We start from the raw sequence: 17,603 nt of genomic DNA, 5'->3' as shown, positions 1-17,603 counted from the left end.
TCCGGTTAAACCAAACTTGTCATTGATAATAAACTATTCTGAATCCATGTAGTTATGGATTATGTCTTCATTGGTGAAATAATTGAAGATGAGGTGATAAAACTGGTGAATTAAAAAACGGAGTGATAAATGACTGGGTAATGTCACTGATTAGAGGCCAGTTTCATGAAAAGAGCGTCAGTCTGATGGTCTTTAACTGTCTTTATTTCATCGTTTAACATTCAGAGTCCCAGTTAACCCCAAAGGACAGGAGCCGAATGGGTGGAGGTAACAGAGAGTGATTATAAAGGTCGGGAAGGTAAAATGCATGTGATTTAAAATATTAATCAAATAATCAATAATTTTTCCATTAAATGCGTTTTAATCTCTTTGATTTTTAATTTAACTTATTTTTATCTTCTCCATTTCTATTATGTCGTTTACTTTCACCCTAACAATGAACAGTTTGTTGAAATAAGAACATAAAATATTCCAAATCAGACCAAAATCCTCCGACATTGAGCGTATACGTCATGACGTTCTCACAGATGCGTCACCCCCGAGCCCCGCCCTCCAACGGGAAAGCGCACATTCCTATTGTCCAAGATGGCGGCGTTTGTGCAGCTTCTCTGATGCTGTCATGTTTTTAACCGATTTAATGCTTTTATTTCGATATTTATGCATTTGTTCAACGCCCGCCGGGACACCGTGTCGCTGCCGTACCCGTCGCCTGCCTCGCTGCCTCGGCTAACCCCGCTGGAAGTCTCTCGTCAGGCCGGATTCCCGCTGCAGGACCGAAAAGTTTGAGCTCCATCCTCCGCCTCGAAGATGAAGAGGCAGGCCGGGAGGGAGAGCAGCCCGACCAGGGCCATCGCCAAACGGCTCCGAGAGAGGGAGAGAGAGCGGGAGAGCGCTCGGAGAGAGGAGCTCCCACCGCCGCCGCTGGCTCTGCTCCTGGCGGAGAGCCGGAGCTATCACCGCCGGAGCCGCAGCAGGGAGCGAGAGAAGCCGCGGCTGAGGGAGGAGCGAGCGGCCGCCCTGGAGCTCCACCACCGACACGAGCTCAGCCTCCTGGGCCGACCCCCGCTCAGGACCACGGCTGCCGAGCTTCCCGCCGCCCGGCCCGGTACCCTGGAGTATAAAACGCTGCTGATCAGTAACCTGGGCTCCCAGGTGTCCGATGAGGACGTGGAGGACTCCCTCTTCCACGAGTTCAAGAAGTTTGGAGATGTTTCAGTGAAGCTGTCCCACACCCCGGAGCTGGGCAGGATCGCCTATGTGAACTTCAGACACCCGGAGGACGCCAAGGAGGCCCGGCACGCCAAATCCTCCAGGTTAGCTCTACTACTATAAATATAACTAATGCTACTGTAAATATAACTATTGCTACTGTAAATAATACCATTACTACTGTCATTGTTACTACTATTACTATAATTATTACTACTACTATAAATATAACTATTACTACTGTAAATAATACCATTACTACTGTCATTGTTACTACTATTACTATAATTATTACTACTACTATAAATATAACTATTACTACTATAAATATAACTATTGCTACTGTAAATATAACTATTGCTACTGTAAATAATACCATTACTACTGTCATTGTTACTACTATTACTATAATTATTACTACTACTATAAATATAACTATTACTACTATAAATATAACTATTGCTACTGTAAATATAACTATTACTACTATAAATATAACTATTACTACTATAAATATAACTATTACTACTATAAATATAACTATTACTACTATGAATATAACTATTACTACTATAAATATAACTAATGCTACTGTAAATATAACTATTGCTACTGTAAATATAACTATTGCTACTGTAAATAATACCATTACTACTGTCATTGTTACTACTATTACTATAATCATTACTACTACTATAAATATAACTATTACTACTATAAATATAACTATTACTACTATAAATATAACTAATGCTACTGTAAATATAACTAATGCTACTGTAAATAATACCATTACTACTGTCATTGTTACTACTATTACTATAATTATTACTACTACTATAAATATAACTATTACTACTATAAATATAACTATTACTACTATAAATATAACTATTACTACTATGAATATAACTATTACTACTATAAATATAACTAATGCTACTGTAAATATAACTATTGCTACTGTAAATAATACCATTACTACTGTCATTGTTACTACTATTACTATAATTATTACTACTACTATAAATATAACTATTACTACTATAAATATAACTAATGCTACTGTAAATATAACTATTACTACTGTAAATAATACCATTACTACTGTCATTGTTACTACTATTACTATAATTATTACTACTACTATAAATATAACTATTACTACTATAAATATAACTAATGCTACTGTAAATATAACTATTGCTACTGTAAATAATACCATTACTACTGTCATTGTTACTACTATTACTATAATTATTACTACTACTATAAATATAACTATTACTACTATGAATATAACTATTACTACTATAAATATAACTAATGCTACTGTAAATATAACTATTGCTACTGTAAATAATACAATTACTACTGTCATTGTTACTACTATTACTATAATCATTACTACTACTATAAATATAACTATTACTACTATAAATATAACTATTACTACTATAAATATAACTATTACTACTATAAATATAACTATTACTACTATGAATATAACTATTACTACTATAAATATAACTATTACTACTGTAAATATAACTATTGCTACTGTAAATAATACCATTACTACTGTCATTGTTACTACTATTACTATAATTATTACTACTACTATAAATATAACTATTACTACTATAAATATAACTATTACTACTATGAATACAACTATTACTACTATAAATATAACTATTACTACTATAAATATAACTATTACTACTATAAATATAACTATTGCTACTGTAAATATAACTATTGCTACTGTAAATATAACTATTACTACTATAAATACAACTATTGCTACTATAAATATAATTATTGCTACTATAAATATAACTATTGCTACTATAAATATAACTATTGCTACTGTAAATATAACTATTACTACTATAAATACAACTATTACTACTATAAATATAACTATTACTACTATAAATATAACTATTGCTACTATAAATATAATTATTGCTACTATAAATATAACTATTGCTACTATAAATATAACTATTGCTACTGTAAATATAACTATTACTACTATAAATACAACTATTACTACTATAAATATAACTATTACTACTATAAATATAACTATTGCTACTGTAAATAATACCATTAGTACTGTCATTGTTATTACTATTACTATAATTATTAGTACTACTATAAATATAACTATTACTACTATAAATATAACTATTACTACTATAAATATAACTATTACTACTGTAAATATAACTATTGCTACTGTAAATAATACCATTACTACTGTCATTGTTACTACTATTACTATAATTATTACTACTACTATAAATATAACTATTACTACTATAAATATAACTATTGCTACTGTAAATAATACCATTAGTACTGTCATTGTTACTACTATTACTATAATTATTAGTACTACTATAAATATAACTATTACTACTATAAATATAACTATTACTACTATAAATATAACTATTACTACTATAAATATAACTATTACTACTATGAATATAACTATTACTACTGTAAATATAACTAATGCTACTATAAATATAACTATTGCTACTGTAAATAATACCATTACTACTGTCATTGTTACTACTATTACTATAATTATTACTACTACTATAAATATAACTATTACTACTATAAATATAACTATTACTACTATAAATATAACTATTACTACTATAAATATAACTAATGCTACTGTAAATATAACTATTACTACTGTAAATAATACCATTACTACTGTCATTGTTACTACTATTACTATAATTATTACTACTACTATAAATATAACTATTACTACTATAAATATAACTAATGCTACTGTAAATATAACTATTACTACTGTAAATAATACCATTACTACTGTCATTGTTACTACTATTACTATAATTATTACTACTACTATAAATATAACTATTACTACTATAAATATAACTATTGCTACTGTAAATATAACTATTACTACTATAAATATAACTATTACTACTATAAATATAACTATTACTACTATAAATATAACTATTACTACTATAAATATAACTATTACTACTATAAATATAACTATTGCTACTGTAAATATAACTATTGCTACTGTAAATAATACCATTACTACTGTCATTGTTACTACTATTACTATAATTATTACTACTACTATAAATATAACTATTACTACTATAAATATAACTAATGCTACTGTAAATAATACCATTACTACTGTCATTGTTACTACTATTACTATAATTATTACTACTACTATAAATATAACTATTACTACTATAAATATAACTATTGCTACTGTAAATATAACTATTGCTACTGTAAATAATACCATTACTACTGTCATTGTTACTACTATTACTATAATTATTACTACTACTATAAATATAACTATTACTACTATAAATATAACTATTGCTACTGTAAATAATACCATTACTACTGTCATTGTTACTACTATTACTATAATTATTACTACTACTATAAATATAACTATTACTACTATAAATATAACTATTACTACTATAAATATAACTATTACTACTGTAAATATAACTATTACTACTGTAAATAATACCATTACTACTGTCATTGTTACTACTATTACTATAATTATTACTACTACTATAAATATAACTATTACTACTATGAATATAACTATTACTACTATAAATATAACTAATGCTACTGTAAATATAACTATTACTACTGTAAATAATACCATTACTACTGTCATTGTTACTACTATTACTATAATTATTACTACTACTATAAATATAACTATTACTACTATAAATATAACTATTACTACTATGAATATAACTATTACTACTATAAATATAACTATTACTACTGTAAATATAACTATTGCTACTGTAAATAATACCATTACTACTGTCATTGTTACTACTATTACTATAATTATTACTACTACTATAAATATAACTATTACTACTATAAATATAACTAATGCTACTGTAAATAATACCGTTACTACTGTCATTGTTACTACTATTACTATAATCATTACTACTACTATAAATATAACTATTACTACTATAAATATAACTATTACTACTATAAATATAACTAATGCTACTGTAAATATAACTATTGCTACTGTAAATATAACTATTGCTACTGTAAATATAACTATTACTACTATAAATACAACTATTACTACTATAAATATAACTATTGCTACTATAAATATAATTATTGCTACTATAAATATAACTATTGCTACTATAAATATAACTATTGCTACTGTAAATATAACTATTACTACTATAAATACAACTATTGCTACTATAAATATAATTATTGCTACTATAAATATAACTATTGCTACTATAAATATAACTATTGCTACTGTAAATATAACTATTACTACTATAAATACAACTATTACTACTATAAATATAACTATTACTACTATAAATATAACTATTGCTACTGTAAATAATACCATTACTACTGTCATTGTTACTACTATTACTATAATTATTACTACTACTATAAATATAACTATTACTACTGTAAATATAACTATTGCTACTGTAAATATAACTATTGCTACTGTAAATAATACCATTACTACTGTCATTGTTACTACTATTACTATAATTATTACTACTACTATAAATATAACTATTACTACTATAAATATAACTAATGCTACTGTAAATAATACCATTACTACTGTCATTGTTACTACTATTACTATAATTATTACTACTACTATAAATATAACTATTACTACTGTAAATATAACTATTGCTACTGTAAATAATACCATTACTACTGTCATTGTTACTACTATTACTATAATTATTACTACTACTATAAATATAACTATTACTACTATAAATATAACTATTACTACTATGAATATAACTATTACTACTATAAATATAACTATTACTACTATAAATATAACTATTACTACTATAAATATAACTATTACTACTGTAAATATAACTATTGCTACTGTAAATATAACTATTGCTACTGTAAATATAACTATTACTACTATAAATACAACTATTACTACTATAAATATAACTATTACTACTATAAATATAACTATTGCTACTGTAAATAATACCATTAGTACTGTCATTGTTATTACTATTACTATAATTATTAGTACTACTATAAATATAACTATTACTACTATAAATATAACTATTACTACTATAAATATAACTATTACTACTGTAAATATAACTATTACTACTGTAAATATAACTATTACTACTATAAATACAACTATTACTACTATAAATATAACTATTACTACTATAAATATAACTATTGCTACTGTAAATAATACCATTAGTACTGTCATTGTTATTACTATTACTATAATTATTAGTACTACTATAAATATAACTATTACTACTATAAATATAACTATTACTACTATAAATATAACTATTACTACTGTAAATATAACTATTACTACTGTAAATATAACTATTACTACTATAAATACAACTATTACTACTATGAATATAACTATTACTACTATAAATATAACTATTACTACTATAAATATAACTATTGCTACTGTAAATAATACCATTAGTACTGTCATTGTTATTACTATTACTATAATTATTAGTACTACTATAAATATAACTATTACTACTATAAATATAACTATTACTACTATAAATATAACTATTACTACTATAAATATAACTATTACTACAATAAATATAACTAATATCACTATAATTATTACTACTATTACTATAATTATTTGTACTTTTACTATATTTATTACTACTGTCACCATAATTGTTACTATTACTACTGTAATTATTACTACTACTGCTACTATAACTATTTCTTCTACTGCTTTAATTATTACTATTATATTTATAAAACCACTGCGGCTTCTCCTCCTGATACAGTGCATTTGATGATGAACAAAGTTGTTATTGTATTGTGTTGTGAAGCATCCTGACTGTAGGGATGTACTCTACTGCTGATATTTTCAGTCTGTCAGGCAGATACTGATATCTAGAGATGGGCATTGTTAGGTTGGAATATCAGGACCTCCTTTAATTTATAAAAGAATTTCCTCGTACACCAGTTCAGTTCATAGCTATGATTTGTGGAGGTGCACTAATTGTGAAAATTAGGGTGGGTGTGAGACTCCTAATGTGCCAGTATTTTCTCTGATATTTGACAGGGATGTAACAGTGGCGTAGTCCCACAGTACGATAATACTTCGGTTACACGTCTTAGTACGGCAGCGTCACGATACCAAAACTTAAACACTGACAGCAGTTTAGTATGACCATACTCAGTACCTAACGGATCAGAAGCCGGGCGTCTGAAAGGGATGGTCACATTCAGGAAATTCTTGTTTATTAACAACCTACAGTGTAAAAACATTTAAATAAAGTTTTGGTTATTCATTTCATATTTTTTGATGACACCTTGTTTGTCTATAATAAATAATTTGGTTCTCTATATTTGTTTGTGCGTGTACAGTGTGCTTATGCAAAACTATGAGACTGACTGAATATTCAAAGTTGATTTTTAAAGAAGTCTTTAAAAACTAATTTCATGTAAATCAAGACAGTGCTGTTGGATTTTATTTTTTTATCAGATGTGATTCTAGATAAACAATTCATTTGATAACATTTAATACATATATTATTATATATTTTAGGCCTGTCCTGCACAATGCTAGTTTTATTCTTTAAGAAAAGATTCAACAGATCTGTGACCTTTTGCACTAAAACTTTGTTCCAGTAATCCAGTCACATCTTATTTAGTATTTTTTGCTTCATGGTCACTCTGAGCACTGATATGTTCATAGAGGGAGTGTGACCCTTTAGCTTTAGAAGTGTTTATTCTGACTGCAGAGCCACCAGAATGTCTTCTAACATAAGTTAGCAGCCCTATTGGAAGCTTTTTAGCTATTAAGCTGTTACAGAAGTACCTGAAGGATACACCGTATAACTCTCACGTCATAAATTAGTCGTTTTAGAGCTCACGTTTTCCATAGGCCTGTCAGGCTTTATGTTGCTGGATGGAGGTGAAAGCAACGTGAAGAGATTCGCTAACGCTACATTTCTTGTAACATAATTAAGCAGACCATCATCATGCTACTAGCAGGCTAGCTAGCTTCTGTGCTAACCTGTGGTGTTTTGTATAAGTCTGTGTTTGTCACAAGCAGTCCTGTAAAATGAAGATATGATTGATATGTTTCAATGCAACCTATTTGATTTGTTTTTTTTGTTTTTTATTAGCTGCCAAAAGAGCATTTTTTTTTACATGCACATTCAACACACAAGGGATGGACCAGAAAATCCTATCTGCATGTTTTTAGCTAAATGTTGAAGTATATTTTGACAATACCTTGAAAACAATATCAAAATGATAAATTTTATAAACCCCAGTTAAAATCAAATAACACTAAAATCTGCTTTATACCACTGCTACAAAAACAGAAGTCCACCCAGAACTGTGCCCAGTCTCAGAATATTTTTCATGTTTAATTGTTTAAAATTCAGTCAAACTCCATAAATCTGCATTATACTAAAACACTGGCAGCAAATCAGCAAAAACTTCAGACCTGTCAATAGCAATAATTCACTTTATATAATCTACAGCAGGGGTCATCAAGTACATCTGCACAAGGGCCAGATTTAGTCTCGACAGAAACTCTGGGGGCCGGACTTTCAAATACACAAAAATTAAATGAATTATTTGGTCTGATTGAAATATTATTGTAGTAGTATTTTCATTTTCTTTCAAAACGTAGGACATTTTTAGTCATTACCAGTGAGATCTATCCCTATCGTCTATAATGCAGCAGACCACAAGGAGAGAGTCCTGACAACAGGATTGACCAGACCCCTGAAAAGAATGGAGAATGGATTCAGCACCAGTATTAACCCATCACTGACTCGCTTAACCCCTTTTTGATAGTTTTTGCCCCTTTTTTCTTCTTTTATCGTTTTTTGCCACATTTTGACCACTTTTCACCACTTTTCTGCCAATTTTTGTCCCTTTGTGCCACTTCACAGCCAATTTTGCCATTTATCACCCTTTTTTACTTCTCTCTAACCCCTTTTCACCACTTTATCTGTCCATTTTTGCAGCACCTCTGCCAACCTTATCCCTTTAAATATCTAATAGGGTTAAATATCTAATAATTATGACAGTAAATTTCTGTAAAACAGATCAAATGTTAAATCATTCTAAAACTATTTTAATATTCATTGTTTGTGGGATGGCTTTAGCTGCAGACATTTAAAGCCAACAGATACTCTTAAACCACAACATCTTTTCTAGTCCTCTTTTTCTGAATTTAATGATCTTTCAGGTGCCGGACAGGAAGCTCTGGGGGCCTAATTTGGCCCCTGGGCCGCCGGTTGATGATCGGTGATCTACAGGGACTGATATTATTGTGACGATGCAGCTCATCTTTTATTATTGCCATCTCCATTATAGCTCATTTTAACGTCATCTTAGATCATGTTGTCACGTCTGGTCACTGTTAAAAGTTTTCAGTTCCTGCTAACCTGCTCTCCCTGTTGACCTCCACCTGTTCTGTTTTCTGCAGAGAAACTGTCATCATCTGTCTTTCTTTTATGCCTCTGCCTCGTGATAATAACAAACACTCCTATTGGCTCTTTCCTCCAGGTTAGTTCTGGGAGACCGACAGCTGAAGATTGAGCCGATGTACGTGAGGAGGCGGAGTGTGACGCCTCCTGACCCCGGGTATCTGCCCCTGCACGCCCCCTACCCCTACAGACAGCGCTCCCTGTCCCCGCCAGGCCCTGGGGTGAGCAGTCTGAGGGACTTGAGGGCCCGACACTACGCCCTGGAGACGCTGACCTTGAGCAGGGAGAGGGAGAGGCTGCTGGATTACTACGGTATGCTGGATGAGAGAGGCCGGCCCTATGGCTTCCCTCCGATGCCGGTGGTGGAGGATTTAAAACCTGAGGATGATCAGAGAGCAACCAGCAACCTTTTTATCGGCAACCTGGACGGCAACGTGACAGAGGCCGAGCTCAGGAGGGGTTTTGATAAGTACGGCATCATAGAGGACGTGGTCATTAAACGGCCGGCGCGTGGGCAGGGTGGGGCGTACGCTTTTGTGAAATTTCAGAACTTGGACATGGCCCACCGAGCCAAGGTAGCCATGCAGGGGCGTCTGATTGGCGGTAACCCGATAAAGATTGGATACGGAAAAGCGAACCCCACTACACGGCTCTGGGTGGGCGGTCTGGGGCCGGGGAACTCTCTCGCTGCCCTGGCTCGGGAGTTTGACCGTTTTGGAAGTATCCGGAACATCGACTACGTGAAAGGGGATAGTTTCGCCTACATCCAGTATGAGAGTTTGGACGCCGCTCAGGCCGCCTGCAGCCAGATGAGGGGTTTTCCTTTAGGCGGTCCGGAGAGGCGTCTCCGGGTGGACTTTGCTAAAGTCGACGAGAGCCCCTCGCGTCCCTTTCCTGCTGGTTACCAGCCCGCTGTCGCTGCCCCCTCCCACTATGATGTCCTGGGCGAGGCCTACAGCCGCCATCGCAGCCTGGAGCGAGAGCTGAGGGCAGCCAGAGACCGCACCTCGCCACCCGCTCACAGCCTCCTCACCCAGAGAGAGAGGGCGCTGCTGGAGAGAGACTACCCAACCAGCCCCACCCGCAGCCTAGAGAGGAGGGTGGGGGCCGTGGAGGCGTTTGGGAGGAGAGCAGCGAGAAGCCGCAGCAGGAGCAGGGAACGGTGGTTAAAAGAGCGGGAGGAGAGGAGGAACAGGAGGAGGAGCCTGTCACCTGACCGGCAGGTGGAGGAGAGAGAAAGGGAGAAGGAGAGGGGGCGGTCCAGGATTCGGGGACCAGGAGGGGCCATCTCTCCTGATGCCAGCCCGGACCGAGCGCGTGTTCGAGCACCTGACTCCACCACTGAACCCAGAGACCACTCCCCCGACAGTGGCGCTGGAGGCCGGCACTCTACCAACGAAGAAGACCTCCCAGCAGGCCGCCACCACAGCAAACGGTCATCCAGCGAGCATCTCAACAATCACAACCATCGGAACAGTGAGAGCCTTGCCGCCAGCTCTCCCGCCCTAATCACAGACACGCACTCCTCCTCGCCTCCCAGCACGCTGTCTGAATACGCACAGGCGTCTCTCTCTAAAATCTGGCACGGCTTCTTCGCCCTGAAGAACAGCAGCTTCCCCACAGACCTGTACCTGCTGGAGGGCGGCGTGGCGTTCTTTAACTCGGTGATGAAGGAGAGTCTGAGGCTGCAGAGCCAGAACCAGCCCAGCCAGCTCAAGATCGTCCAGCGGCTCCGCATGGACCAGACACGCCTAGACGAGGTAGTGCGCCGCATTAAACTCGGACGGCCGGACGGGTTCGCCATACTGTTGGCGCTCCAGGGCCCCATCGACCGCCAGGCCCCCGCCCCCGAGCCCGGATTGCAGGTGCGCCTGCTTCGACATCTTGTGACCTACCTGCGGAACAAGGAAGCAGCCGGAGTAGTGAGCCTGCCCGCTGCTAAAGAGGGGGGGCAGGGGGCCATGCTGTACGCCTTCCCCCCAGGTGTGTTCTCACAACAGTACCTGCAGGCTGCCAAGAGGACTGTGGGTAATATAGACGAGGAGCACATGGTCATCGTGATCGTTAACGACACTAACTGATAATAACACTGAGACTGTAGAGGGGTCGGTGGATTTTATACGGCCGACAGGTTTTTGATTTGAAACAAGAAATTCAAGATATGAGAAAAACAACAAGCTGCCTCCATTTACTGTTGAAATATAGGAAGACAAAACATGGAAAAATGCACATTACCATATTTGGCCTGATTTTAACTTACCGGTTTTGTTTTGATCATATAAAGGAAGATCAAAGAAAGGATAACATTCTTTTTTTCTTTAACGTGATCAAAAAAAGTCAGAACTCTGCCTTTCATCCCAGAATTCTGATTTATTTTCCTAGAACTTGAAAAACTAAAGTTCAAGCAAAAAATGAACCATCATTTTTTTTCTTTCTCTTTTATTGTTTCCAGAATAAATGAACAAATTAGAACCAGTTCATTTTTAATTCCAAACATTTTTTGTTTGTTCTGATAAAAAAGGAAAATCACTGGCGATGTAACATTCTTTTTCCTTAGAAGGTGAAAAAGAATGTTCTCTCCATGTGTGTATTTCCTAGTGTTCTGTTCTTTGGTCTTACTCTTGTATAAGGTAGTTCATATTTACAGAAAAGGATTCAGGCCTTTGAAAATTTTGATCAATTCTGAGAAAAAAATAGAATCTCAGAATTCAGATTTTTTTCCCCTAGAATTTGATAAAAAGATTTTTTTCCAGCGGCCATCATCCTTTTCCATCCAGATCAAATTTGAAAAAATCAAACCAATAAAAACGATCCATTATTAGTTACCCATTCTGTTTTTTCTTTTTCCAAAAATAAATGAAAAACAGTTTATTTTTGATCATATCTGTTGATGTAACATTCTTTTCCGTTATGTGTGGCCCACTGAGGGTGTTGTTACAAAAAGAATGTTACATCACCAGCGTTCCTTTCTTTGGTCTTTTTGACTAAAAATGATCATTTTTTAATTTCTTCATTCCATTTTGGAAACAAAAAAAGAGAAAATAAAAACAGTTTAATTTTTTTTTAATTGCAAACTTGATCTGAACGGCCTCAAAGGGCCACGGTCGGGTTTTAAACTGTAACTGTGAAACAGCTTGTTGTTTGATTTTTGATTTCTCCATTCAAACTGAAACTGCGTTGGCGGGAAACGACACTGACTGAACAGACACCTGCAGGCATGCACACTCACACAAACACGCACACACAGCGGGCTGGCAGGAGCGCGCTCAGTGATGACAGAAACTTCCATGTTTTTAGAAAAATGTATGTTATTGTTTTACGGAGTATCGTATGAATGAAACTGAGCTGAACACTAAATCTCTTTTACTCTCTGACTCCACCGCTCCCTCGCTGGCCCTCAGTCTAAGAGCAGGCATGAGTGAGTCAGCATTCTGGGACATTAAAGGGCAATTCTGTCATTTTTAACTTTAGAACTAGAAGATTTGAAAATGCTCCTGTAGATAAGTGAGCAAGTTCAACTTGGGCGTGAATGTATTGGATTAAAATGAACTAACAGTGCATCAGAACAGCATGCAACACATGCAAGTATCAGCGAGAAAATCAGCTTAAATCAAATGTTTCCCCTTTGGATGTCCTAAAAAATGCCACACATAGAGATTTTTAATTTCTTTACCTTTTTTTTTTAATTGTGAGAGGCCCCACACTGTGATAAATAAGGCTGGAAGCAAAGAGTATTTATCTGAATAACCAACACAATTATTTTACTGATCAAAATCCCATAATAGCCTCCCAACCTAGAATCATAAATAACTGACATGTTTAAGATTTTCAGTCCTAATGCCTCCAACAGAATCCCAACGACCACCAATGAGATCAAGCAGACTGGGTTACATCACCAGCTGGGTGTTAGCCCTACTTTTATCTGACGTCTCCCACTATTTTAAAATCCTTTAAGATTATAAGATCGACTAGTGTGTGGTCAGCCACCTTCTCTGCTGTTTTAATGGCACAGTAAAATAGCTGAAGCTTCTCTTTTATTACCGTGTGTTAGTGAATTAATCTGCCCTTGCACAAAACCACCAATGCCAGTGTTTGTGGAGTTTAGAAAGTGTTCGTAAGTTTGTCTGCAATGTATGATGGGTAAAAATAACTGGACTTCTATTTGCTGTGGTATTAGATAGATTCATATTTAGACTCCTTTCTGCTTCTCTATGAGCTTCGTGTGACAAGGGACAGTGGGCCGTCTGTGGAGATTTTTAAAAAGTCAGTATGAATGTTGTGAGGCGTTTTGACAGTGAAGCTTTTTGACTATGCTGCTGCAGAAATGCACCGGAATAACACCACTAATATGGCTTCATTTTCACCAGTGTCACATTGAATTTCTAATGTCATGACTCGATGATTCTGTTAGTTAAACAGCTACTTAAATATAAAAATATTCTCTTCTTAATATTCTTCTTAAATATTCTCAGAAGGTGATTGGACAAACGTTCTGTCTGTCCCATTAATGATAGGCCAATCAGAGTGCATGAGGTGGTCAGGCATGCTGGCTGCAGTTTAAACCTGAGCTCTCTAAGCTAGCACTGTCATATGAACGGCAGTTTCTCTGTGAAACTCGGAGAAAGAGGCTTTCTTGCTGAAGCCGGTCAGGGGAAGTACAAAAACCGTCTTTTCTACCAAGACAAGCTGTTAATGCTTTGCTCTTGTTTTCATAAAGAACTGTGGTTCAGATCTGATAAAACTGCGGCTAAACTACAGCTACACCAGAGCTAACTGCTGCACTGGCAGCAGCCATTACTATGTGCTTTTACAGCTAAACCACGCCCACAGCTACCGCCTCGTTCACCTTGAGTGACGCTGATTTGTTGGTTCCTTGCAAAGGTTGTGGGTTGGAGCTTCTCAAGGTGGATTTGCCAGATGACAGACTGGTAAATCCATCTGCTGTGCAAAGTTATCAAATACAAAAGGCTCCAGAAATCTGCAAGGATGTTTTTAAACTACAGTCTCTTAATTTTTAATGAGCCATGGTACCAAACGGCACTAGAGCCTCAAACAATGTATAATTTTAAAGAACTATGTGCTGCAAATATCAAAAATTGCAGGAACACTCCTGAATGTCTACATTTATATGATGTGTGTGACTTGACCTGAAAATTTTGACGATGAAAATCAAGATATTACCAGATACTGTCTGCCTCTGATGCCTATTTGAGTCTCAGTGGTGTTGAAATAGTTGAATTTATAAAATCTTAAATTCCTGGTATTGTGAAAACCACATTGAGATCTTTATAGTGTAAAAACGGAGATAAAATGTCAGAATTGCCCTTTAAAGTTGATCCAGTCCTGTAGGACACACATAAAGGAGCGGGGAATCTCAGACAGAGCTGTTGTTTTGTACTCTAAACTGTAACATTGAACACTAAACCTGAGGCTTTGTTTATATGCTTGTTGACTTTATTTGTGTATTTTATTGCCTTTTTATCAGATGTTGTGTATATGAGATATTCTGGGACTGGTCGGTTTTCTACTAAGTGATTGTACTGTAAGCTGAACGTGATGCCGGCGGCTGTAGTGACGTGTTTTTGTTTTTGCTAAAAGCGCCAGTCGAGCCCAAAGTGACCCTCCCGACCCGTCCCTGTGACTGTACAGTATATCTGAACCATTCCAGACTCTTCTCTGCTAACGAACGCCGTGTTCGCTCTCTTAATGCATGCTGGGAAAGAAAAGGTTTCTATTTTGTCATGTATGCTTCCCTCTCTGTGACCTGCTGAGGTTCAGGCCGGTGCTGATCGTATTACTGGTTCAGATTTTATATTGTAAAATGACTTTTATTCAATTTTAATACATCCATCCATCCATCCATCTTTACCCATCTACGCTCCTTTTTTCATCCATCTCAGCCCTGCTTCTGTCTCTGGATCAAACTTCATTAACAGACGGGTTTTATGGGAATAAAGCGATGGATTTTGACGATTCTGATGTTTTATGTTAGTTTTACTCACCTGCTTGCTAACATGAAGGATAACTTCAGTCAGACTCTCCTCAGGTGCTCTAAAATCACCCTAAACAGCTGCTGGAGGAGGAGGGCCATTCAGGACTCATATTTCCTTATCGCCCAGTCTTAAGAGAACCGTTTCATCATGGCGTCCGCTGCAGATCTGAGACGAGGCCAACAGCTGCTGGTCATCCAGGTACAAAGGGTACTCGAGACTCCATAATCTTAGGATTCAGGAACTCTGGATAATTTCAGATTTCATTAATGTGTGCTTTTAGAGGGGCACGTCTGACCCAGGGGTTCGGTTCTGCTCCACGTACAGCAGCCAGGTCTCACATGTTCCCCCCTCCCTCTCTGATTTCTGCCACTATTAACGGTGTTGGTGACTTCCATTAAATACAAAAAACCCACATAAATGTACAGTTTAAGGATTTCTAAAATCTAGAGTTAATGCTTGTAAATGTATGGTTTTTCAGAAATTGATTAGTTTAAATTTTCAACTTATTTCTTTATTTCAAGGCTTATCTTGAAAAAAATTCACTAGATCTAAACTCTTTTGAATTTTATTCTTATAAAATCATGGCTCTTAGATCTCAGAAGCCTGTTAAATACATCTGTAATAGAAAAGTCTGTTTCTAATAGATTAATGCCTTTGTGATACGGATGAACTGATGCATCTGTTTGATGTTGGTATTTGCTGAAATCAGATCAACTATATGGACAAAAGTATTTGGTATCACCTGTTCTTGTTGGATTCAGGTGTTTCAGTCAGACCAATCTTTACCTGTCCATGCAGTCTCAAACATCTGTGGTCCTAAACGGTCGTTCTGCAGAGCTCAGAGACTCCAGCGTGGTTCTGTGATGATGACGTCTCTGACAGAATTCATCCCTGCTGGATATTCAACAGTCAGCTGTCAGGGATGTTATTAGGAAGTGGAAGAGTTTAGGAACAACAGCAGCTCAGCCATGAAGAGGAAGACCAGGTAAAATCTGGGACGACAGCTGCTAAGGATCATGGGTAAAAGTCTCCAAGTCCCTGCTGAAGAGTTCTGAACTTCCTCTGGCACTAATGTAAACACTAAAACTGCAGCAGGAGCTTCATGGATGGGTTTCCATGGTAACAGCTGCATGCTAGCCTCACATCACCAAGTCCAATGAAAGCATCAGATGGAGTAGAGTAAAACACACCGACACTGGACTGAGGAGTGACCAGTTATCTTCTCTGTTTACAGTCAGATGGGTGGAGGATGCTGGGAGAATACTTTTTCAAATTAAGACATAAAAGAGCGACGCGTTTAGTATCACTGGTTTAAAGTATACTGATGATACTGACATACCTTAAATACTCTTTGCCTCGTCTCTGCTGAAATATTTTGGATGTGCAACAGTTCAGCACTCACATTTAATCTCTTTTTAGTCTCCATGATGAAAACTCAGCTGACTTTTGTCAAAGTTTTTATCATCAAAGATCTGTTGTAGCTAATCCTGGTCCAGTCTCCCTGGAAAAGCTAGTGTGTTAATATTTTTAGTCAGAGGTTTGACACTAGTGACGTTCATGAAGGAGCCGGCTCTTTTACATGAATGAGAGCTGTTTTATATTATTACTGTTATTGTTATTATTATTATATATTTTGTCTTCTCCACGCTGCTCTACCATAGAACCGATTAGGGACTCGTGCTTGATTGGTCTAACATTAATGTTTTATCTCAGGTGTCCAGACAGTGAGCAGATTTCATCTAAACACAAGGTCAGAGTATATTTCCAAAACGATGTGATACTTTAATTATTTAAGCATAACTGGAGTAAA

General features: G+C 35.6%; 1 protein-coding gene across 1 annotated transcript; it reads left to right on the top strand.

The window, feature by feature from the left end:
- The first annotated feature begins 576 nt into the window (after nucleotides 1–576).
- On the top strand, nucleotides 577–15,668 carry rbm15b (RNA binding motif protein 15B). Its single transcript, XM_041782689.1, has 2 exons — nucleotides 577–1,313; nucleotides 9,880–15,668. Exons 1-2 carry the CDS (start codon nucleotides 808–810, stop codon nucleotides 11,879–11,881), a joined length of 2,508 nt encoding a protein of 835 aa, XP_041638623.1. The 5' UTR covers nucleotides 577–807; the 3' UTR covers nucleotides 11,882–15,668.
- Nucleotides 15,669–17,603: the final 1,935 nt, after the last annotated feature.

The sequence above is a fragment of the Cheilinus undulatus genome, linkage group 3, assembly GCF_018320785.1.
Source record: "Cheilinus undulatus linkage group 3, ASM1832078v1, whole genome shotgun sequence".
In the NCBI taxonomy this organism is placed as follows: domain Eukaryota; kingdom Metazoa; phylum Chordata; class Actinopteri; order Labriformes; family Labridae; genus Cheilinus; species Cheilinus undulatus.
Note: the sequence above shows the minus strand (reverse complement) of the source record. Positions and strands in the feature narration are given on the sequence as shown.